Source organism: Hemicordylus capensis, chromosome 6 (assembly GCF_027244095.1).
Source record: "Hemicordylus capensis ecotype Gifberg chromosome 6, rHemCap1.1.pri, whole genome shotgun sequence".
Taxonomy (NCBI): Eukaryota; Metazoa; Chordata; class Lepidosauria; order Squamata; family Cordylidae; genus Hemicordylus; species Hemicordylus capensis.
Window position 1 is genome coordinate 5612422 of NC_069662.1, and position 26103 is coordinate 5638524.

The following is a 26103-nucleotide window of genomic DNA, read 5'->3' on the forward strand; positions in this document are numbered from 1 at the left end:
AAAGGGCGGAAGTTGCCGTTTGCTCCCGCTTTGTGGAACGAGGTGCGGCCACGTTAGTTGTGGGCAACGCGAGGCACAGCGACGCTAGTGCACTGGTGCAGACATATTTGTTAAGGGCAATGTTTAGCATGCAGCTCTCATAGGTGCGGGCAAACGAGGCGCTCCAAAAATAAATCCAGTCCGTTTCCCGAAATGTCCACGGGGGGGCAGCAGAGGGAACTCTTTGGAGGAAGCAGCGTCTGTTTCCCACCAACGTTGCTTGTACAGCGCCTAACTTTTGGCATTATATTGTTATTATTATTGTTGCCTTCCACAGCCTTGAAAGGAAGAGACGCCATATGAATATTTGCAGAGATATTTGCAAATTTGAAAATAAAATAGAGAGCCAGGCCCATAGCTGGGGGGGCGGCCGGGCGCTAGGCCTCCACAGGCCCCCTAACTCGAAGGTTGCCAATTTCTAACTAAAGCTATTCCTGGATATTTCTGCTCTACCCTCAATACATTTTATAACATCTTGCCATTAAGCTCTCCATGATAGTTTTCATTGGTGACCTGGAGCTTTCTCACCCAGGGGCTTTACCCCGAATCTCCTCTGGAAGGGAGGGTATTTGTTGTTCTCTCCTGCCGAGGTCAGTTCAATGTCTTTGGAAGCACCCTACAGAAACCGGGCCTTTTCTTCCGCATTTCACTTCGTCCCGATTTATGTGCAAGTTTTAAAAATCCTGTTTTATCCCGCAGTTTTTGGAGATAAATCGAAGCAGGCGCTGACCTAAGCCTTCACATTGGCATGATAAGTGCAAGTCATGCCTATGCAATGCAAATACTGTAGGAAGCTCCCCAGAGACAAAGCGTGGATTAACTTTTAAAATCAGTTTTGGCTGGCTTGCTGCCACTGGATCCAGCTTTTGTGTGATACCTGTGCAATGTGGACTGGCTTTTCCTGTCTGAGCTGGTCTCAACACTCAAGCCCTAAGTTGGCCAAGATAAAGAAAACCTCTAATGCCTTGTGTTGGAGGGGATGTTTGGAATTGGGTTCTTATAAACATATGGGGTAGGATTGTCCCAGAGTTAAAAGATTTTGGCAAGGGGTAGGAAAGGAAATAGTAATTAAATTTAGGGTCCCGTTAATACTTAAGGTAGAATTGGGGTTATTGCTTTTGTTTACTGGAAGTAATACACAGTTTGATAATAGTATTCTGTTAAGGTTTTTTGTATTGGCAGCACAAGGATTAATTGCCCGTAATTGGAAAACTGCTGAAAAATCTGAATATCAGTAATTGGTGCAAAATAATATGGGAATATATGCTTGAGGAGTTTGTTTCAGCTTGATGTAATAATAGTCAACAAAAGTTAAATAGATATGATTTCAAGCGGGTATGGAAACCTTATAGATACTATTGAGGTAAACAGGGTTTATTATAACCCGAGTCAGATTTTGGTTGAAATGATCAGGAAGATGATGGATTGAAATATCAAAAATATGTAATTGTGATGGATTACAATTAAATAATAATTTAATTATTTATTAAATATGGTTATACCAACTAAATATGCTAACTTGGCAAAGAGGCACCTTTTAACGTGGTGATTCTCTTTATTTAGCAGGGGGAGAGTAACTGGCCCGATCCACTTCTAGCACAGGACCTCCAGTGACTGTTGCTGGTGTCTATCTTATGCTTCTTTTAGATTGTGAGCCCTTTGGGGAGATCCATCTTATTTATTTGTTATTTCTCTGTGTAAACCGCCCTGAGCCATTTTTGGAAAGGCAGCATAGAAATCAAATCAAATCAATAAATAAGTAATAATAATAATAATATGGTTATACTAACTGTGAATATTGTTTGATTTTTTAAATTATCTCTCTCTTTTATTTTGACGTACCACCAATGTATTATTTATCTTAAATAATAATGAAAATAATAATAAAGAAAATGTAAAAATAAATAAATTAAAAAACAGCTTGTGTCCCGAAACAGCGACTCTGAGCCAGGCTTTGCCAACCTCTCTTATCTTGCAGAAGACAATGGCTGAGCTCCATTTTGGCCACTAGGGACGCAATTACCCTGGCAGGACAGCTGAGGACTGGAGGAGTGGAACGGCTCAGCGACCCTTGGATGCGTCTGCATGGCATACCCTATCATGCATTTGTGATCCAAGGATGAAGAGAAAAGCTGTCACCGCTGACCAGCTCCCCAGGTGGAGGGAGCTCCTGGTTGAACATGCTAGCTGTTGCTGAGGAGAGGCAGCTAGGTCACAACCAGGAGGAGGGGTCTGGCACACCTGCCAGAGTGCAGTCTGTTCCAGCAGCTACGTCAGCATTGCTTCCCGGGGATTTGGGCAAGATGGCACCTGGCTAGCGGCTCCACTCACTAGCTCCTGATCTCCTACTGGATTTAGCCCATGCCCCAGGCACCTTCTTCCTAGGTAAACCATGCCACCCAAGGGAAAAAGAAGCAGCAGGAATAGTCCTGAAAATGATGCAGGAACTCAACGTTCTGCAAAGGCAGGGAAGCAGATGAGAACTGATTCTTTCCTTCCACCACCAGAGCAGAAGGGAGCCATGAGTAACCTCTTGACTCAGAATCACTTTACTAAGAACAGATTTAAATGGGTAGCCGGGAGAGCCATCTCTCCCCTGGAAACTGCACCAAGGAACCAGATGTTCAACCAGGCTGTTTCCATGCCATCCCAGAGCTGGCCTGAGAAACCCCTAGGACAGCAAAGCAGGGCCAATCTCTCTTGCAGTATTAGGTTGGGTCTGTTTCAATTTGTGATGCCTGATGACATTGCCAAGCAGCCGAACACTTGTTCTCTGGATCCTTGCCTGACTTGGCTGCTTCGATCTAGCAGGGAAATTGTTGGAGATGGTCTAGTTAATATCATTAACTCATCATTGAGGGAGGGTAGGATGCCTCCTTGTTTGAAGGAGGCAATGATTAGACCACTTCTTAAGAAGCCTTCCCTTGATCACTCAGTGATGGATAGTTATAGGCCAGTCTCCAATCTCTAATGGTTGGGCAAGGTGATTGAGAGAGTGGTGGCTAACCAGCTCCAGGCAGTTTTGGAGGAAAATGTTTGTCTAGATCCATTTCAAACTGGCTTTAGAGCAGGCTATGGGGTTGAGTCTGCCTTGGTCGGCCTGATGTATGACCTTTACCAGGGAATTGACAGAGGGAGTGTGATTCTGTTGGTTCTTTTGGATCTCTCAGCAATGGTATGTTGAAGGCTTATAATGGTAGAATGTTGGAACAACTCTACATCTTACCTATACTGACATTCCTGTGCCAATAGAATCACAAACTATGTTCCAGCTGTGACCGGCAGTGGCCTTGACTACTGAATCTTAACAGATAGGGATACCAACTGTTTGTCTCACTTTTGCTCTCCAGTTCCTTCTCTTCTTCACTAGATACAGTATTGATGCTCAAGACACCCACAGTGTTTATTACCAGATTTCTCTTCCATGAGTAACTTTTGCAGTTGTTTTACCACCATGAATGGATGAAACCACATTATCCTCTTCTTCATATACTTCTTTTCTAACGTGGGATAATGTTTAGTATCATGATTCTGGAATTGTTTAATACTTGCATTCATAGGATGGTTCTTCTTTTCCTAGAGGAAAAGAACTAAATCCATCAAGAAAATTGTCTGGAAAAATTAAGTGACCATATCCAATCACTTTATAATTGCTTTCATTCTCTGTCTCTTGTCACCCCTAGCTCCATTCATTGCTTCAGAAGATCTCCTTTAACAACAGTGCTGGAGATGAAATTGCCTTTCACAAAAATGGAGAAGTAGCAGCTGGATTTGATGTTACAAATTTGGTGACTTTCCAAAATAAATCCTATGTCAGAGTGAAAATTGGGAAACTGGATCCTCAGGCTCCTCCAGGAAAAGTGCTCACCATTGATGAGGAGATGATCCAATGGCACAGAGCTTTCACCCAGGTAGGAAAATAAATACACTGTCTCTCAGATGAAAAATCCTGAAGAAATAGAAGGACATTAGCTTGAAGGCAAACCAAAGCAATGCTTAATATCTCTATGAAATGCATTAATTAGCATTCACAGAAGCACAGTTTTGTGTCTCTTTGCTGAACGGCTGCTTGGGGAAGGAGAGGAGGTGCAAGGAACAGGTAGCTATGGGGAGTCAGGGAGAATTGTCTTCGACTCCAGTGTTTTGCCATGGCAGGAGAGCAGCAAAGAGACTTGTGCTGCTGATGGGCAAGAAAACATATGGGCATTCTGAGTTGAAATATTTCAAAAGTATTGTAACTTTAAAAGACAGGAACATAGGAAACTGCCCTATTCTGAGTCAGACTATTGGTCCATCTACTGTAGCTCTGTGTTGTCTGCACAGACTGGATTCTCTAAGGTTGCAGGCAGGACTTTTTCTCAGCCCTATCCTGGAGATGCCAGGGAGGGAACCTGGAACCTTCTGCATGCAAGCTGCAGATGCTCTTCCTAGAGCGGCCCCATCACCTGAGGGGAATATCTTACAGTGCTCGCACGTCTCTCATTCATACGTCAGCTTTTCATACAATTCACACACCAACTTTGGGCCCCTTGAGAGAGTACAATGTAGGTTTCCTAGATCCCACTTTGATACTCCTAAGTGTGTTGCTATACTGTGGCATTGTGGCTGGAAGTGGGTCCTGTCATAGATTATGTGGATTGCTGCAATCAGTTAGTGGTACAGACTGAGTTGTACTCCTATGGGGCTGGCCCCTCTTAGGAACATAGGAAACTGCCATATACTGAGTCAGACCACTGGTCTATCTAGCTCAGTATTGCCTTCACAGACTGGCAGCGGCTTCTCCAAGGCTGCAGGCAAGAATTTCTCTCAGCCCAAACAACCACTTTGTATATAATTGTGCTTTGGCAACGTACTGTATGCTTTGGTAGTTTGTTGGTTCAATAAAAAAATCTTGTCCTATAAAATAAATAAATAAATAAATAAATAATCTTGTCCTATCTTGGAGATGCTGCCAGAGAGGGAACTTGGAACCTTCTGCTCTTCCCAGAGCGGCTTCATCCCCTCAAGGGAATATCTTTCAGTAAGAGTATCACTCTTACCCTGAGTGATAACTTTAAATACAGTTGGCAGAAATGTATCCGCTACAAAATGCTTACTTGTGGTCTATCTCAGGATACCCTGCGTATGCTGAGAAGACCAAAGGAATAATTCTTCAACCACTTTTCAGTTTAGATCTCTAGTTTAATTTGAGCTGGAAACCCCCTTTTTGCAGGATACCAAGTGAAATTGAAGGGGAGAGCCGTAGCTACCTATGTTTTTATACTCACATATTCTAATTATCAATGGGCTTTGACAAGAGCAAGTTTCAATGCCTTCCCTTCAGTGATCCTGGAGGGAGATACCATGGAATCTCCATGTGCATAGTTTGTGTCCTTGTGCTGCAGAAGGAATTGAGTTGATAATGCATATTTCATAATGCAGATTCTGCCCCCCTCATCCCTGACTTGTGCTATAGTCTGATTTCTCCTTTTTAATTAGAATTTCCGGGTCATTCTGGTGATTTCACATCATTTCTTTTAGCAGATCATATGTTTTTCAAGTTACTTACAATGTTGCCAAATTCTGTTTCTTAGCCTCTAGATTGTGGTGATCAGTGGCTTGATTTCTGCTTGATTAATTAATTAACTAACTAACCTATTTTTATACTGCCCAAAACGTACATCTCTGGGCAGTTTACAACAAAACAAAAACAGAAAAAGTAAAACATTACTTAAAACAAAATACAACAAGTTTAAAATGTTATAACAATTTAAACATTGGAGCACCTTCCTTATGGGGCTAGGCTACAGCATCTGGGTCTCTTTACCTTGGAAAAGAGGTGACTAAGGGGAGACATGATCTAGGTGTATAAAATTATGCATGGAGTGGAGAGGGTGGACAGAGAGAAAATTTTCTCCCTCTCTCACAACACTAGAACCAGGGGTCACTCCATGAAACGGAAGGCTGGGAAAGTTAGGACCGACAAGAGGAAGTACTTTCTCACACAGCACATAATTCATCTATGGAATTCCTGCCATGGGATGTGGCGATGGCCACCAGCTTGGATGGCTTTAAAAGGGGTTTAGACACATTCATGGTGGACAGGGCTATCAATGGCTACTAGTCTGGTGGCTGTGGGCCATCTCCAGCCTCAGAGACACGATGCCTCTCAATACCAGTTGCAGGGGAGCCACAGCAGGAGAGAGGGCAGGCACATTTTTCTTGCCCGTGGGCTCCCCAGAGGCATCTGGTGGGCCACTCTGTGAAACATGATGCTGGACTAGATGGGCCTTAGGCCTGATCCAGCAGGGCTGTTCTTATGTTCTTATTTATGCCCTGTCTCTAAATGATCCAAAGCAACTGAATTTGCAAGAGCTGGTGCTCACGGTAAAGATGTAAAACAATCCCAGAAAACAGACAAAAGTTGAAGCTCCAGATCCCTTTTGGAGTCCCAGAACTCACTCTCTTCCACTCCAAGACCCCAACCTACAGAGTAATATGAGAACTACTGCTTCCTGGCATGCAAGTGTGCACACAGCACTCTGTCTACCTTTCATTGCTCTCTCCCAATTTGTGTGAGAACAAGGGGAGGAGGGAATTGAGGGGGGAATCGAGGCTCCGTTGCCCCAACAGCAGTGGGAGGAGGGTTGTGAGAGGCATCCTCAAAGGGACAGCAGGGGCAGGGTGCCGAGGGAAGGGTGGGGGGGGGTCCCGAATTGCCCGCTGCCCAAGTGCCACAGCAACTGCAGGTGGCAGAGGTGCTGTGGCCTGGCGAGGAAGTCAGTCTGGCTCAGTTGGGTGCTGGGGGGAGAGCAAAGGAGGAAGTTGGTGATGCTTGGGAGGGGCAGCCAGCTGCCCTGTGGACTCCAGGCGAGGCCCAGAAGAGCTGGGCGGCAGCTGGGCAGTGGCTTCCGGTGTAGGAACCGAGAGGAGACATCTTCTTGGGTGAGGACTGGGAGGAACGCTCTGCCCAGGTGCCCAGGGCCACTCAGCCCTGCTGATCCCTGCCTCCGCTGGTACCCTGGAGAGGTCTAGGAGGCACTCGGCCACCGGCACTGCCCCTCCCCTCGCTCTACATACAGGCAGCTGCTGCCGGTGCCTGCCCTGAGGTTGCTGCCACCACCATCACTGCCACGGCCAGGGCCGCCCTGGGCTGGGGGGGCTCCAGAGCCTCCGAGGCAGAGTGGGAGAATCGGTGGCTGCCTGCTTCTTGCCTGCTCTGTTGCCTCGCTCGATGCCCTCGCAGCTCGCGCAGCTCCCTTGCTTGGCTCCGGCAGGCTGCCCGAAGCACCGGCGCCCCCATGTGTGTGGCGCGCAGGTGCGGGCAGGAGCATCTCAAGCCGGTGCAAGAGGCAGACAGGAACTGACTCTGCCGCTCTGCCTGGCACGCGGGCAACAAAGAGCCCCTGGGCTGGGCTGGATAAGCAGGCTGGGCAGGGCCCAATGGCCAAGCTGCAACAACAGCTGTGCTGGGGAGGAGAGCTGGTCTTGTGGTAGCAAGCATGACTTGTCCCCTTAGCTAAGCAGGGTCCGCTCTGGTTCCATGTAAATGGGAAGCTAGAAGTGTGAGCGCTGTAAGATATTCCCCTCAGGGGATGGAGCTGCTCTGGGAAGAGCAGAAGTTTTCAAGTTCCCTCCCTGGCTTCTCCAAGATAGGGCTGAGAGAGATTCCTGCCTGCGACCTTTGAGAAGCCGCTGCCAGTCTGTGAAGACAATACTGAGCTAGATAGACCAAGGGTCTGACTCAGTATCTGGCAGCTTCCTATGTTCTAACGGGTGGGCTGGGGGTTGGCTGCCCACACACAGCCTGCCTGCCCGCCCCTCACAGCCAGCCCAGCCCAGCCCAGTGGCTCTCGGCTTCCAGCCATGGCGCGAGCCAGCAGTGCCCGTCCCCCCCCCCCCCGTGAGCCAACAGCAGGTGGCACTGGTGGCCCACAACACATATAATGTAACGATTTGGAGCCCCCACCCCAGCTGTGAGGCCCTGGACTTGGGTCCAGAAGTCCAGGGGTAAGAGTGCCTCTGAGCCCTGGCTGTTTGTTTTTGAGACATTAACCTTTTGCCCCCTCATTCCAGGACCCACCCACCCCACATACCAAACACAAATGACTGATTCTTCTGCAAGAGGTCGCAACCAGGGGTATCAATGACTGGCTCCTCTTTATTGATAGGCCACACAAGTGTGCCTGCAAATTATCCATAAAGGTTTCAGTTTGGAAATTCTGGGAGAGGGTGAAGAGAGGAAGCCCTAGGAAGAGGCCAGTCTTCACGATGTCGCTTGGGTTTTCTCCATGGTTCTCTGGATGACCTCCATGCTTAGGTCGCTGTGGAAACCACACAGGTGAATGTATGCTCACTGGACCATTCAGTATTGGGGATTCTCAGCATGCTTCTGCGTTTTTCATAGTCTGTATACACTGTGGTTCTGATGTCGCTCTTTTCCGGCAGGGGGTTGCCATTCTGTTCCCACTGGATGATGACGTCTTCAGGGAATAACGCATAGACTGTGCAAGTGATGAAAGACAGTGATGCGGCAGACTTGAGGTTCACACTGGGGAGCTGGTAGAAAGATGCATTGGGGCTGGTGCTCACGCCTTGTCCTGTTTGGTGAGAAAGGAAAGTAGTAGAAAGAGTGAAAGAGACAGAGAGAGACTGTTGAATCAATTAGGTCAAATTAGTGGAAGGCATGTGGTGAGCTGGGATTCTGAAGGGAGGCGATGGGGTGTAGTTCAGAGTGATCCTGCAGGGCCAACAAAACACAGAGTCAGCAATTGTTGCCTGGATCCAGGCCATCTCAGGGACATCTGTCATGTGGCAGTGCTACATATTGTGCTTACAGCTATCTGTATGCCTGTTCATTTTTTGTGCAAATGACTGCACCTGTGATCATTTTAAAAGAGACTCTGGGTACAAGTCCCGTCAAATGCAGGGGCAGACAGGAAGTGTGGCCAATAGGGATGCGCACAAATCAATTTTTTTGATTAAATTTGTGCTCAAATCAAATCGCCCCTGATTTGTTTTGTGTCCAGATCTAACCCCCCCTCCAAATCACCCCAGATTCAATTTGTATTTGAATCAATTTGATTCAGACTTGGATCAATTTGGACCACTTAACAATGTCCTAGGGGCCCCAAATTGGCATGGTAGGTAGGTTCCCATGGGTGCCACCTACCATCCAGGTTTTAAGGTTTTGGGTACATGGTTGATTTTTAATTATTTTTTTTAGTTTTTAATGATTTTGTATATTTCTGCCATAGGAAATAATGGGGATTCAAAGTCGCCATATCCTAACCCTAATATAGCTCCCCAGCTTTCATTTTTTAAAAGAAAGCTCTAGCCCTTATAGAAGCAGAGTTATGGGGCAAAATGTGTGGTCATTATTTTTCAAGTGTTTGGATTCTTTGGTGTATAATACTTTCCCCTCACAATTAATCCCTATGAGGATTCATTGCACACCTTCATTTCTTCTGTTCATTTTGACTGTATTGGACAGTGCCAACTGTCAACTGCCATGTGCCAACAAATCCCCCACCCTGCAAGGCAGTGGGGTACTCAAGGTTTTTTTTAGGAATATTGAAGTGTTTAGATTCTTTGGTGTCTTCATTACACACTTTCATTTCTTCTTTTCATTTTGATCTCACTGCTCTGCAGGAGGGGTGGGGAATTAGTGGCATCCCATGTTCCAACTACCCCCCAACCCACAAGCCACTGGGTACTCAGTTTATATTTTAGAAATTTTTGAGGTGTTTAGACTCTTTGGTGTGTAATGAATCCTCTTAGGGATTCATTATGGGGAAAAGTTATTTATTTATTTATTACATTTATAAACTGCCCCATCCAAAGGCTCTGGGCAGTGTACAACAAATTAAAAAAAAACAACCTAAAAACACACATAATTTAAAACACAGTGCTAAAAACAACATTAAACAATTTTTAAAAACCTATTTAAAACTAATTAAAATACTTTAAAAAACAGTTTACAGACCTTGGAAGGCCAGGTCAAACAAGTAAGTTTTTGGGGCTGGTGCGCGCTCTCTCTCTCTCTCTCTCTCTCTCTCTCTCTCTCTCACACACACACACACACACAACACACACACACACACACACACACACACAATTTTATTTGCTATATTCACATAATAACATAGAACAGTACCATAATAACACAGTACATTTAACAATCATGTTTTCCAAATGTCACAAGAAAATCCAGAATCAAATCTAGTACTGTTAATATAATAAATATAATCTGCCCAAATACGGTGAAACTGTGATTCTGCTCTCACAGCCTGCATTAATCTAATCTTATCAGTGATCTTTTCTAAGAGCTCAATTGACCACACCTTATTATGCCATTGCTCAATTGTTAATTGATCCAAATATTTCCATTGTTGAACAATTTGTGTTTTTGTTGCCAGGAATAAAAAAATTACTAGTTCCTTATTATATTATAAACTTTGCCAGAAAATTTGGAGAACGATGCAGTGGCCAACAGATTGGAAGAGGTCAGTCTACATACCCATACCAAAGATGGGAGACTTAACAGTTGCCCAAACCATCCTTATTTCACAAGCTAGCAAAATAATGCTCAGGATCATCCAACACAGATTAGAGCCCTACGTGGAAAGGGAAATGCTGAATGTTCAAGCTGGTTTCAGAAACGGCAGAGGAACAAGAGAAAATATTGCTGATGCATGCTGGATAATTGAGAAAGCCAAAGAATACCAGAAAGAAGTCAATATGTGCTTCATTGACTAAAGAAAAGCCTTTGCTTGCGTCAACCATGTCAAGTTGTGGAATATCATTAGGAAAATGGGCATCCCAGAACATCTCATTGTTCTCATGAGAAACCTATACACAGGGCAGGAAGCCACAGTCCAGACAGAACATGGTGAAACAGACTGGTTCCAGATCCCTACAGTCTTTACTAAATGTCTTTACTAGATGTAAAGAAGACTAAACTAATGACAACGGGTACAGCAACCAGTCTCAGAATTGACAATGAAGACATTGAAGTGGTGGATAGTTTCTGACCTTTAGGATCAGCCATCAACAGTAAAGGATCCAGCAGTCAAGAAATATGCTGCAGACTAACACTTGGTAGGATTTCAAAGAAGGCCTCGGAAAGGATATTTAGATGCTGTGATGTTTCTACATCTACAAAGATTAGAATTGTTCGGACAATGGTTTTTCCCGTGACACACTATGGATGTGAAAGCTGTAGTTTGAAGAAGGAAAATAGAAAAAGCATTGACACTTTTGAACTTTGGTGCTGGAGAAGTCTTTTGAGGATACCATGGACTGCCAGGGAAACAAACAAATGGATTATAGAACAAATCAATCCAGAATTTTCACTCGAGGCACAAATGACCAGGCTCAAACTATCATATTTTGGACACATTATGTGAAGATCCAGCTTCCTTGAGAAGTCCATAATGCTGGGCAAAGTTGAAGGGAAGAGACTAAGACGACTAACAGCAAGGTGGATGGACTCGATTACGACAGCAATTATTGCACCACTGAGAGACCTTAAAGGCCAGGTTGAAGACAGATTATCCTGGAGAGTATCTATCTATGTGGTCGCTAAGAGTTGATACTGACTTGAAGGCACCTATTCAATCAATCAATCAATATAATCTCCTGTTTAGAAGAGCAACTGTCACCAAGCACCACCGTCTGGAATTTACGTGAGAGATGGGAGGGGAACCACTGCAAATTAGTGCCTCCTATCTCCAACTCCCCCAGGCGGTCCAGTAGGCTACCATGGTTGATGGTATCGAAACGCACTGAGATATCCAAAATAACCAGATCCAAGAGAAGTACCATGATCCAAGAGAAGTTCCTATCAGTATCATGCATTTGAAGGCCCTGTATCCAGATGTCGGGATTTCCGACCTCCATGAGATAAGGTTGTTTACCCAGTCAAACGGCAGTGTGCCAAGAGAAGCAGAGGGCTCCAGGTGCCTGGACAACCCCAGTAATTACCTTTCAGAAGTCAGGAAGGGCTCAGAGAGGTGGGCAACAGCTGCTGGGGGATGGGCAGGTGCTGCCCAAGAGACAGCAGAATGGTGGAGAGGGAATAGCAATGGCTCCACAGCTGCAGACGTGTGTAGAAATGCTAGTGAAGGGGTTGGAGTTGGATAAAAAGGCCCCTTGGGAGGCCAGGGATTGGATGGCCAATCCACTTGCCTGGCCAGGGAAGAAGGAGCAAGCTGGAAGGGGGAGAGGAGTGTCCTCAATGTAGGGCTTTATTTAAGGCAGGGGTTGCCGAAGATGAGACGATCAGCAGGAATGGGGTTTGTTGGTCTGGTGGACTTCCGGAGAGGAGCACGGACCTTTGCTCCTGCTGATAGGCAAAGGAGTGGAGTGCCTATACTGCCCTCCTCCCCTAACTCTTATATTGCCCTCCCAACTCTTATATTGCCCAACTCTTAGGCAATGCCCGTGCCTATGATTCAGAGAGAGAGTGTGTGTGTGTGTGAGAAGGTTAATTAGAGTTTTCCTCCTCCCTAAACACAGAAACCGGGTTCACTTTAAAAATGAACACAGGTACAGTCACCTAAAAACATACCTGTTTAGTCAGGCTTTTATTTTATAGTTTTAAAGCTTTGTTTTTAGAGTTTTATTGTATTTTAAATTGTTTTAATTATGTTAATGTTTTAATAGGTTTTATATTGTGAACCACCAAGGGACTTTTTGTATGGGGTGGTATATAAGTGTATGAAAAAAATAATGAATTAAAAAAATCACACTAACACATGCACAAGGGTACAGAGATCTGTACACTCATACAGCATGATGTGTGAATCTAGGTAATGTGTGAATAGGCCTGGGGCATCTTAGCATTCTAACCACAGGATGAATTTCTCCATGAGTACAGTGCTCCTCTCTCCAGACAAACTCTGTGTCCGCTGAGAGCATGGTGAAGTGGTGTTTGAGAGCGTGTCACAACAGAGAGTTACTGCCAATACTTCCCCTTTTATGTAATGCCTGAACAGGGCACAGGGCTCGTTCTTGGTCATTTAGCTACACTGTTTAAATTCTCTTCCCCCTCCTCGAAGCCATGCATACTGTATGTATGCCTGCTTTTTGAGGTTATAAGACTTTTGTAGTTTAGTTTACTTTGTGCCCCTTTAGGTAAAAATCTATTGGTGTTTGATGATTAGTGGACTTGCTGGTTTGATTCTATGTAGATTTGTAGCCACTATGGTTGTTCAGCTGGTCTAAAGATCTTTAAAAGCCTTAGTTCTCCTTAAGGACCTTTGTTTATTGCATAACAAAAGATAAATAAAAACAAACATTTCAAGGCCAAATATGTCAGCTTCAGTGTCCTTCCTACTCTTTCTGTGGATCACAATTTTATATTGTTGCAACTTCTACTCTAATTGCACACAACCAGGTAACAATTTCCTAATCAGTGAATAAGGCGGGGTGGGGAGAGGAAAGGAAAGAGTGAGCCAAGGATATGCAGCTGTGTTATCTTCATTCCATTACAAACTATTTATTTATTTATTTATTTATTTATTTATTTATTTATTTATTTATTTATTTATTTATTTGACACATTTGTATACCACTCAAAACGCAAGTCTCTGGGCGGTTTACAATAAAACAATAAATCAACAGATAAATAGATTAAAACATTACAACAATTAAAATTTAAAATGTTAAAACTATTAAAAGCACAATTAAAACAAAATCTAATTAAAAGCTTGGGTGAACAAATGCGTCTTGACTACCTTTTTAAAAGTTGTAAGAGATGGGGAGGCTCTTATTTCAGCAGGAAGTGTGTTCCAAAGCCTTGGGGCAGCAATGGAGAAGGCCTTCCCTGAGTAGCTACCAGACGAGCCTCTCCAGATGATCTCAATGGGCGGTGTGGTTCATAATGAAGAAGGAGTCCTCTTAAATACCCAGGGCCCAAGCTGTTTAGGGCTTTATAGGTTATAACCCAAACCTTGTATTTTGCCCAGAAACTAATCAGCAACCAGTGTAGATCTTTTAAGATGGGAGTGAAATGGTCTCTCCGAGATGACCCAGAGACCAACTTGGCTGCGGCATTCTGGACCAACTGCAGTTTCTGGACTATGTACAAAGGCAGCCCCACATAGAGTGCATTGCAGTAATCAAGTCTGGAGATGACCAGCAGATGTACTACTGTTCTGAGGTCATTTATCTCAAGAAACGGAGGCAGGTGGCATATCAGCCGAAGCTGATAAAAGGCACCTGTGGCCACTGTCTCAATCTGGGACACCAGGGAGAGTTTTGTGTCCAGAAGACTGTGTACCTGTTCCTTCTGGGGAAGTGTGACCCCATCCAGAACTGGCAGATCAAAATCATCTCCTGAGTTCCGACCCCACACAACAAGTACCTCCGTCTTATCTGGATTCAGCTTCAGCTTGTTACCTCTCATCCAGTCCATCGCTGCCTCCAGGCAGGCATTTAGGGAGGTTATGCCTTCTCCTGATGATGTTCACATGGACAAAAATATTTGGGTGTCATCAGCATACTGATAACACCCTGCACCAAATCTGATTATCTCTCCCAGCGGTTTCATGTAGACAGTTAAACAACATCGGAGACAATACAGAGCCCTGAGGGACACCATACCGAAGTTCAGATATTGAAGAACAACAGTCTCCGAGGGACATCATCTGGAATCTGCCTGAGAGGTAAGAGTGGAACCACTGCAAAGCAGTGCCTCCCACCCCCAACCCCCTCAGACACTCCAGAAGGATACTATGGTCAATAGTATCAAAAGCCACGGAGAGGTCCAAAAGGACCAACAGAGTCACACTTCCTCTGTCAGTTCCCAGCTAGAGATCATCCCTCTGGCTGACTAAGGCAGTCTCCACCCCATAGCCCACCCGAATCAGGTTTCAAATGGGCCTAGATAATAATTTTCATCCAAGACTGCCTGGAGTTGGGAGGCTACCACTCTCTCAATTTACTTTGCCCAACCACTTTAATAAGCAATGTACTTAACAGTCTCTCTTAACTCTTCCTTACCATTTACACTGGTTTTAAGTTTATCTCTATATATTGCCTCCCTGATTTTTCTTTGCACCAGACATCGTTCCACTTCCCACACATTCACTTTAATAGGCATTCTTATTCCATCATGTTTTTTTGCCATGTGCACTGTCCATGGTCTCTCTGTATTAATATATTCCATGTCTGCTATGTGTTCTTTGAATCTGATGGCTTGGCTTACTCTCTTCCCGTTTCTCCTATATAAAACTCCCCACACTCTTTGCTTCTTATTTTATATACGACTCCTTTCAATTTACAACTCCCCTCCCCTACTTCTCATACTGGGCAGTCTGTCCTTTCGCATTTCCTATCATAGAGCCTCGTTCTCAGGGGTGGAGCCACCATTGTGAGAATGGGTTCAAAGAACCTGGGCCACCAATGAATAGGGCCGCCGAAGCCTGCAGGGGGCGTGGCTCGGGCTCTGGAGGAGCACAGAGCAAACTCCTCCTTCCCATGCCGGGCCTTCCAAGAGCCCCAAGTGAACTCTCTGCTTATCATTTCAGGCAGTGCTTGCTGCCTGACAGCACGTATTTCCCTTTCTCTCCCTCCAGAGAGGGAGAGAAAGGGAAATACATCCTATCAGGCAGCCAGCTGAGAGCTTGCTTGGGCTCTTGGGAGCCTGGGCCAACCTCCTTTGCTCGTGACATCACTTGCATGGAGTGTAACTGGAGGGGGCTGCCGAGTGGGGCTGGAACTAGGCCGCCATTTGGTTGGCTCTGCGACTGCTCGTTCTCACAAACGATTGTTTCAGTGTCTTAGCTGAATGAACTACTACATTAGCTTTGATGTCCTATTTGTGTCAAGTTCTCTGGCATTGTCTGATAACGTTATCAGATATAAATGGAATCTTCAAGACAGGAAAACCAGGTACATATTTAATTCCTCCCATTCTCCTTAGGGGAAATTTATAACTATTAGTTTCCCCCAAATCTATGGCCCTTTCTTTGGACTGTTCTTTATATTCCTCTCCATCATGTGAGTTTTTATAATCTGTGGGTGTGTTGAAGTACTATTTATAATCAAATCCTTCTTTTCTGGAACAAAGCAGACATATTTGATGCTAAAACGTTTGTTTTTATTTGTCTTTTTTTAATGCAATAAATGAAGGTCATTAAGGAGAAATTGTGAGTCATCTTATGCGTATTGTGTTTCCTGTATACCAACTAATACAAAGTCTTAGTTCTGCTTCTGGAGGGTGGATTTTGATCCCCTATATTTTAGAATGTGAAATATTTTACAATCTCTGACAATTTTTAAAAAGCATTTGAAAACCCACCTCTTCACCCAAGCTTTTTCAGGTTTTAAAATTGTTTAGGTTTTAATCTGTGTTTGATTTTAAATTATCTAGATTGTTTTAATTTTTTGTGTGTATGTTTCTAACTTGTTTTTATGTTATTGTTAACCGCCCAGAGATGAAAGTTTGGGGTGATGTACAAATCTGATAAGTAAGTGAGTAAATAATAAATATTGACCATGCAAAACGATCAGTGGTGGTAATTGCACATTTTATTGTAAGAGGCACTGTTTGGTGGTTTCAGGTGAAAAAATCTTTCAGGATAGTTGCTGGCTGTTTAATGCTTGAATGGATCTTGAAGAAGGTCCATTAGAGAACTGTTTGCTTACATTGTGTTGGGATACATACAAATGGTATTAATAAAACTGCCTCCTACCTCATTTATTTTATTTTATTTTTTACATTTTATATCCCGCTCTTCCTCCAAGGAGCCCAGAACAGTGTACTGCATACTTAAGTTTCTCCTCACAACAACCCTGTGTAGTAGGTTAGACTGAGAGAGAAGTGACCGGCCCAGAGTCACCCAGCAAGTATCGTGGCTGAATGTGGGGAATGAAGCTCCCCTCATTCCTAGGCTGGAGAGTAATCCTCTTTCCACTTACCTGTTTTCCGGGCAATTTGCGAAGTGAAGAGGTTAGGCCGGTCTGGAGATTCCATCATGCAGTTGTAATTCCCTCCTTCCTCTGTTGCTTGAACGGTGATGGAGAGGGAAGCGTCCTCATTGGTGTCAAAGTGCTTCCTCTTCATTATGTGAAGTCTTGGTCTCACCATCCACCAGGTAATGGTTATGCCCTGCTCATCATCATCAAAGTTGTTTGCCCTGCAGGTGATTGTGAGCCTCATCGCTCTCTGCAGCTCTTCACGGGCTGAGGATAAGACAAAGGTACTGAGATGGGTGGTTGTGGAATTGCCCTTGTCTGCAGATGCAAAAACCCAGGTTAATCCTCAGTTGACTCTAGGGTAGATGGTACCCCATTTGAGAAGGAGTTCTGGCATATAGAGTACCCCAAGGAGTCTACAAACATGCTGTATCAGTATAGTACTGGGTTAACAAGGACCCCAAGTTACTGAAACGCTGAACAAAACTGAGTTGCTTGCAACCCATTAAAAAAAGGCACCGACTGCACAAGTAAAAAAATCAACAGCTCCTTGTGCATTCAGCTGTTTATGGGAAGGAGTAAAAGAGGGCAGCATGGTACATGCCACCCTGTACAGAAACAGTTTGGGGGTATAATGTCCCTCTTTGCTTTTAAATGGGAAAAGGCTGATTAAAATACTACGAATTCACTGCTCATTATTATATGAACATGAGAAAAACATGTAACAAATGGTAATACCACTTGCCTGTGTTAAATAATCAAGAGACAATCAGCAGAATTTACCACTTTGTGAATTCTCAGCTGGGGTATGGTCCAAAGGGTACCCCATTTGAGAATTCCTTCCAAAGCGTAAGACAACATGTCGGAGTTAGGGGAGGCAATTCTGATTCTGATTTAACTACCACCCTGGGAGAGTCGAGTCCACAGTTACACAATGAGCTTCATGTCTAAGTGGAGAATAACATCTTCCATATCACTTTCAGGACTGATGCTAGAACTTCCTTCGTTAAAGGACTCTTCCACTTCAACATACCCATCACTTCTTTCAGATTGCAATATAATGTCCTCATCTGTTTACCTCCCCAAACCTCTCAGATGAAGACCGTTTCCTATTAACACCCTGCCTCCCCAAGCATACTAACCCAGATCCCAATAGCCTTCTCGAACACTGCTTCTTTGAATCAAGCCCTCCAGACACTTTGCTTTTCATAAAGTTTTCAAATGCTTCTCTCCAACACCCTTCATGCACGACCCCTTTTATCTGCAGCTGCCTCGGTAGTGGTTGGGAGGGGGTTGTTAGTCACCCTGACCCTGTTCCATCCCTCTGGAGGAGGGGCTGACCCACACTCTTCCGGGAGCCTTTAGGTCTAGTCGGCTCCCAGTGCTGCAGACCTCCTCATCCCTGGACTGATGCTCCTCAAATAATGCTGACCCTTCCCCTGTGGCCCCTATGGTGTTTCCCTGGCTGCTGTCTCAGCAGCCTCCAGGGCAGTCCTTGCCCTTAGCCCCTCCCCTGCTTCCAGCACCATAACACTGTTCCATCGCCAGGGGGCAGGAGCATCCCTTGCGTTGCTGCCACCGCATGGCGGCCTGTGGGTCCATGCTGGCCCATCCAAGGGCGGTCAACTCACTGGCTTCCCTGCTCTCCCTCTGGCCAAGGAGTGCACTCTGCCAGCTCCCGATGAGACTGGACCAACCTCAGCTTCCTCCGCCTCCACTGTGCAGCCTGGTGACTGTCTGACCCCCCAGGAGCCAGTGGGTGGGCCCGACAAAAGTCAAGGAAAAAAGACAGCGTGCGCCCTTTACTTTACGTAAAGAAGTTAGGAGGGTTACCTGATGGCCTGCTGTTGAAGTTTTCCAGATAGGGTGGTTTATTCCATGAGGAAGCTTGAGAAGTGTCAATTGGAGTCACTAGGGGCCATGTACGTGGACTGCCTCTCCTCCTGCATTTTCCTCCTCTCTTTCACGCAGACAGGAGGCTTTTGTATTAAAAACCTGTAGGTTCCAGCCCCATGCCTTGTGCCCTCTTTTCTCTGCCCCTGCCCACTGCCATCCTTGTCTGCTGGAATCCCACACTGATTTCCCTTCCCATAGCCTATATAGAACTCCTTTGCATGTGCTGCTTTTTTTTTTTAAACAGAGTTGTTACCTTTACCTGTGGTTGGAAACACCCACTTACTCCTTTGCATCTGGGACAGGCTGTTTCAGGCTTGTCTCCCATTTTCCCCACAGGAAAAAAACCCCCCTGCCTGTTTCAATTCTAGTTTCAATTTTTCAGCCACTTTCAGGTTCTTAAAAAGTAATTAGAGGGTCTGGGGTGTGTGTGTGTGGTTTTGCCCTATATGCACCCTCCTCTTTCCAACAAGACCACTCCTGCAACAAAAGTACCTTTCGTTGCGGAGGAACAGCAATGTATGGGGTGCCCCTAAACAAGCCAGAGAAGCCAGGCTGTGCCTGAATGGACATATGTATGTGCACATATAATTCAACAACTGAGCACCCGCAATCTGCCCAAAGTGGAATCAACAGAGGAGCTTGTATATTCTAATTGAGAGATTCTGCCTTCCAACACCCCCAGTCTAGCAGTAATTATACCAAGAGGCTTGAAGAGAAGCTTATTGCTTTTAGATTCAGATTTTAAGTCAGCAGACATAGTTTTAAGAAATGTCTTAATATCTCCTCCTTCCCATGAAAATGTTTCTGGAAGAGAGGAAGTTGGGGTGGGCGTTAGAAGGAGGCTGAACTTTTCCTTCCCTCCCTTTGAGACCATTATGAAATTCCCCAGCGGGACTCCCCCAACAGGAAAAAAATAAAACAATCACCTGTTTAACAAGCAAATCTCTGCTGCTATGAAAAGATTAAGTGTATCTTAGGAAGGATATTGTAGAACTGGAAAAGGTGCAGATGAGGGCAACCAAAATAATCAGGGTCTTGGAGAACCTTCCTTATGAGGCAAGACTACAGCATTTGGGGCTCTTTACCTTGGAAAAGAGGTGATTAAGGGGAGATATGATCGAGGTGTATAAAAGTATGCATGGAGTGGAGAGGGTGGACAGAGAAAAACTCCCCCCACTCTCTCAAAACACTAGAACCAGGGGTCACCCCATGAAACTGAAGGTTGGGAAGTTTAGGACCAACAAGAGGAAGTACTTTTTCACACAGCACATAATTAATCTGTGGAATTCTTTGTCATGGGATGTGGTGATGGCCACCAGCTTGGATGGCTTTAAAAGGGGCTTAGACAGATTCATGGAGGGCAGGTCTACCAATGGCTACTAGTCTGGTGGCTGTGGGCCATCTCCAGCCTCACAGGCACGATGCCTCTCTATACCAGTTTCAGGGGAGCCACAGCAGGAGAGAGGGCAGGCACACACCTCTTGCCTGTGGGCTCCCCAGAGGCATCTGGTGGGCCACTCTGTGAAACAAGATGCTGGACTAGATGTGCCTCCTTGGGCCTGATCCAGCAAGGCTGTTCTAAGCAGTTCAGGATAAGAAAAATCAAACAGGATGCTCCAGAGCACACTGAAGAATGACTCATCATGTTGCCATCTTGATCACAAATGCCTTACAGATGCTTAGTAAGAGCCTGCAAGCTGGGTTGTGCACTCTGGAATTAGAATCTCACTATCTGGATATGCATATTTTGGGGATCCCAGAAAATCTGGTAATGACTGAGAGGCTCTTCTCACAATTACGGAGAAGAGCCTCTAGGGGGTTTGCGGGGAGAGCGGGCTTAGCCGTCTGCTCTGAGCGGCCGCCCACAAGACTGCCAGCTCCATCACGGAGCCCGCTGGGGCTGGGGAGTTCGGGGGCCACATGGCCCCCGGAAGCTCCAGTATGCCCTGTGTGAGCAGAGACCCCCAAGAGCAGAGACCCCCAAGACTGCAGAGACCCCCAAGCCGGGAGGCTGCTTTTAAGCATCCTGGCCGGGTGTCTATCTCATGAGCAAAAAAAAACCGGGTTTGCGGAGCGCTCGCACCGCAAACCCGGTTTAAGGGGAGGGTTACTTGAGCGGGTTACCCGCTCAGGAACCACCAGGCTCACAGCTGAGCCTGGTGGTTCACACGGTTGTAGAAAATGGGGCTAGCGGAGGTTAGCCCAATGTCCTACAATCATGTGAATAGCCTCAGTCTCTATCAACTTCATTAAAGAGTTCCTTCACAAAATATCTGCCTTGCTGGTGGAATTTGTTTGTTTGTTTGTTTGTTTATTTAGCACGCTTCTATACCGCCCCAAACTCACATCTCTGGGCGGTTTACAACAAACAAAAAGCTAAAATAGTAGTTAAAACAAAAGAAATGACCTAGTAAATGTTAAAACATTACAACAATATAAATTTTGAAAACAACATTTTAAAACGATGCTAAAACCGTTAAAACAATATTTAACTAAAAGCCTGGGTGAATAGGTGCATCTTTAAAGACTTTTTAAAAGTTGTCAGAGATGGGGAGGCTCTTATTTCAGCAGGGAGTGTATTCCAAAGCTCTAGGGCAGCAGCGGAGAAGGCCAGCCCGAGTATGAGTAGGAATTGGAAATTGAAAGCGCTAGTAAACATCATTCTTTTCAAAAAGCACATCGGATGTCCAGAGAGAAAAACCTGCACTATCATGTTAGTTTTCCAGCAGTGTTTTGTTTTTACAATGAGAATAAATTGAGATCCTTTCATGATTCTCTAACACCTGAAAGGTTTCTTTCTATTAATCCATGTCGGAGAAGAATATTTGTTAAGACTATTTCCTACTCATTTGTACATCTTCCAGTGCTCTCTTCTCTTACCTTCACTTCAGGGTCCGTGCACTGAATCCTGCTTTGCAGTCATTATTCTGACTTTAATTGCTTTTCACAGGCAGTCCTCTAGAGTGCGCTGTGAGCCAAGCTTACGGGAATGGGTGAGGAACATCTATGCAAGTGGCAATTCTACACGGGCGGGCGGCAGTGTGCCTATTTTAATTCATAACTCTTCTAAGATGGTGAACGTGGCTTTCTTATACTTATTGCTTGCATGGGGTGGTCAACAATTGGCATTAATGAATGTGTATGGTCCAGTCATGTATTCCCAGGCATTAATACACAACTGTTTTGCACATTTACATACTTTGACATTTGATCACCTGCTTATTGGTGTGGATTTGAATAAAACTCTTGAATCCCTTCTTGGCCACAACCGCCACCCCCAAATCTCGACAACAATCTTGAATCCGTACCACGCTTAAGTCTTACATGTCATATTTCAATCTAGTAGGTATATGGTGTCTGCTCAGTCCTTCTAAATGAGAATATACCTTTCTTTTTGCTGTTTATAAAAAGCTGTTCTAGGTTGGATTGTTTTCTGACATCTCATTCTTTAGTATCTTGAGTCCAGGCATGTAACAGTGACTCCACAGCAATCTTGGATCATGCCCCTGTTAAGTTGATAGTTCATTTGGAAAGTAGGCCTAGCACCTCATTTAGGTAATATATTATAATATATCCGTGCTGAATGATCCTCAATTTACTAGAGCAGTGGAACAGGAGATGGAATAATATTTTCGTGTTAAGAGGGGCTCTATTACATTACATTTCTGAAATCAGGCAGGGCCCCAGGGCAGGACAGATTTTCCATGGAGATCTTAAAGAAACATATTAGTTTCCTGGCACCTGTTTTATTGGAGGTCAACAATGATGCTGTTAAAAATAAGCATCTCCCTCCTTATTTTAAAGAAACTTATATAACTGGTCTTCTTAAGCCTGGTAATTATTCTGGATTATGCACTAGCTATTGACCTATCTTCTTGTTAAATGTTAATGCTGAGATATTGACAGCTACATTGGCATAAGGGGTGTAGACTGGTTCCGGAGGTTACCCCTCCCTCTCAGCCCCCCCCCCATGTCTTTCCAGCCTGTTTTCGGGCCGTTTCAGCCATCTCTGATGTGGCGGCAGCCATTTTGGAGGCAGTCGCACATGCGCCTCCCTAGTACTCCTGAACTGGGCCCGAATTGGCTCAAATTCGAGCCAAGCTGGGCCCCTCATTTGGGGGTTCCAAAACTGAACTTTCCCGGTTCGGTTTGAGCCCATTTCAGACATGAACGGAACAGGGAAAACTGGTTTTGTGCACATTCCTAGATTTTATATGCAGATGACTTTTTAAGTTTTATTGATAAACCAGAGGTCTCGTTTCCTAATCTCATTTTCTTGGTTGAAAAGTTTGGTAACTTATTTGGTTGCTCCATAACTTGGGGTAAATTGGATGTGATGCCTTTAGGTGTTACTGATGAGTGAAGGATTTGGAGTTTTAGGTGGTATCTAGATTAACTCTGGATGATCTCAACAGGCAGTGAGGTAAAGGTCTTGCACTTGGCAAGTTTCCCACTGGTGATGTGTTTGCAGGATGGGTGAGCATTGAGAGCAGGAAGAAATATCGGCAAGAACAGTGAACATTGCCACTGGTGGCATCCGCCATCCTGCAGGAATTGCAGGAGGCCCTCACAAATATGCAGTGGCCATTTGAGTGGTCAGCACAGCAGTTGATTGCCATGCTGCATACTCAGATGGGGGCTGGATGTCTACAGAGGTTGGCTGAGAAGCAGGGATAGGGCAGCAGCCCCGTGGGAACTGTGGGAGCTTTCAGCCAGCTGGCCTTGCTTTGGATCCTGGGTGCAAGCAGTAGCCACCCTCAGCATTTTGCTCTCTTCCAATGTCTAAGAGAGCTCATTCCCCATGCTTTCCAATGGAAGAGCATTTCTGCATTTTGGCATTAATGAAATGTTTGCCAGGGTTTCTTTTCTTTCTTTCTTTTGGTAGTCTGGTTGAGGTCTGGAACCTATCTGCGAAAAAGGCATGTTTCTATCTTTCCTGGTTTGGTCAAGAAGTTTCATGTCAGTCAGTTTGTGAGTCAGTGAGGGCTTACAGTTTGGAAACCTACTAACCTCTCTCCCGTTGACCCTAGTCTTTCCTTAGCTTTACGGCTCTCATTCCCCATGCTTTCCAATGGGAGGGCTGAAAAGTCACACATGAGGTGGGAGCTGGGTAATGCGGGTGGCCTGAGCAAGCTCTGGAGCCTACCTGAAAATTGTTTCTCTCTTTTGTTTTTTGTTTTGGGAGTTTCCTGTCAGTCAGTCAGTCAGTGAGGCCAAAGCAGCATTATATTGTAGATTAATTTGTAAATTTTCTCATTGCTAAGTGGTAAGATGCTGGATTCGGCTACCATTGGAATAACCCTAGTGCATTCCACTCTCTGAGGGAGAAGGCTGAGCAGAACCCAGAAGAGCAGAGACCAAGAGACGCCTGCAAGGATGCTGAGGAGCACAGCTATCCAGTGAGAATAAGAGAGTTCAACAGGAGGCATGGAGGAGAGAGCTGGAGAGAGGAGCCAAGGAGGGGCACACTCACCTGGAGCATCCTGGCTGGAAGAAAATGGCAGGCTGGCCCTGGGCATAAGGAGCCCCAGAAACAGGAAGAAGATGCTGGACTGCATAGTGAGATCCCAAGTGAATGCCCAGCTGTCTGCTAGGTCTTCTTATATCATGTACCAGGAGGGTTTGGCAGAGTGTGTGTGTGTGTGTGTGTGTGTGTGTGTGTGTGTGTAATTTTCCAGTAAACCTCTGCAGCCCCACCTAGACATTCTGGGAAAGGAGAGGTTGCCCAGTGGTGATTTTGGACAGTGAGCCCAACCAGAAAAGCAAGTATAGTTGGAATTGGCTGGAAATCTTACATCCATGGTGACACACAGCAGATGTGCCTTCTGTTCCCCTCAGGAGATGTACTATATGTTCTCCTTTTACCCTCTCCTGCATGGAGAACACCTACCAAAAGAACATAATTTAATTGCAAGTACAAGATGCCATTATGCCAAACTTCTGGTTTGGAGATAAATTATTCAATTTGAACTATATTGTGCTGCACATTAGCCAATATCCAGACTACGTTTTTGATGACCAAGTCCCATTGTGAGATTGCTGACAAGCTACAATCTTATTACAATCTAGTTACAATCTTATTTGGATACAACATGCTCTTGTGTCTAGGATTGATTGCCACAGTGCATTCTGTGCACAGCTGCCTCTGAAGACAGCTTAGATTCCGTACTTTATGCATTATGCAATGACCATGAAGTTTGTTGGGGCCAGATGAAGGATGTATAAAGCTCAGATATTATACCAATCTCACTGCCTACCATTTCCCTTCTCAGCTCAAAAGTCCTGGCAATTGCCTTGGAAGCCTGAAATGGTCTGTTGCCAGGTTACCTTAAAGACCACCTACTCCAGTATATGAACCCTTAGATGACAACCTGATTCAATTTTTCTGGCCTCTCATCTAACTGAATTCACCTGGTGTACACCAGAGACAGGACCTTTGATGGTTGCAGTACATGTGGAGTTCTCTTCCCAGAGAGATACGTCAAGCTCACTATTTTTAAATATTGACTGAAGATCTTTTAGTTTTGCTTGTCTGCTGTATTATAATCTTCTTAGATCCTGGGGTGGGGCTCCCATGAGGTGATATGAGGGCGTTGCCTCAAGTGGTGTATTTTTGTGCGTCATCGGGTGGCAGGGTGCTCCTCATCTCACTTGCCTCCTGCTTCCATTAGACTTGCAGGCCTGCTCAACTTAGGCCCCCCAGCTGTTTTTGGACTACAACTCCCATAATTCTCAGCCACAGCAGCCAATAGCCAGGAATTATGGGAACTGTAGGCCAACATCTGCAGGAGGGCCGAAGTTGAGCAGGCCTGCATTAGAGTGTCTGTCACTGTTTTCCAAAGAGCTGTCCTGATACGGTCCTCTGCTCCATCGGCCCTTCCTAGCCAAATGCTCACACTTCTACATCCTTATCCTATCCTTAGAGATAAAATGAGTTGTCCGCAGGACTTTGAAGGACATTAGCGCCATCTACTGACAGTCAGTGAAAAAGTCACATCTCCTTCAAGTTAGAATAAAAGTAGTATTGAAAAGACAAGGCTTTTTAATGGAATATCAGCAGATGTAACTAACTTACACAATGTCCTTCAGTGCCATGTGGATATCTTGCTCTACCTTCCATCAAGAATTGCGGCAATTAAGAAAGCAACCACGGCTTCATTTTTGACCTTAAGACAACAAGTCTAGGTCACAGAAGAGGAACGCTGTGACGCCTAATTGCCGGGTGCTGCTTTTTGAGGCACTTGGGATCTCTTTGAAGATTCTGGG

The 26103-nt window shown here is 45.0% G+C and overlaps 1 long non-coding RNA gene and 1 gene segment (V, D, J or C); one reads left to right on the plus strand and one right to left on the minus strand.

Annotated features, from left to right (window-relative positions):
* The first annotated feature begins 151 nt into the window (after positions 1–151).
* On the plus strand, positions 152–16532 carry LOC128328713 (uncharacterized). Of its 2 annotated transcripts, none has more exons than XR_008309366.1 (3): positions 152–261; positions 3723–3950; positions 8467–16532. It is a non-coding gene; the product is annotated as an uncharacterized LOC128328713 (long non-coding RNA). The 2 variants fall into 2 exon arrangements; XR_008309365.1 differs by having other exon boundaries at positions 208–629.
* LOC128328712 (Ig mu chain C region-like) lies at positions 8141–25497 on the minus strand. The segment is given in 3 exon segments: positions 8141–8618; positions 16945–17208; positions 25249–25497. Coding segments are annotated over 3 exon segments (591 nt in total).
* Positions 25498–26103: the final 606 nt, after the last annotated feature.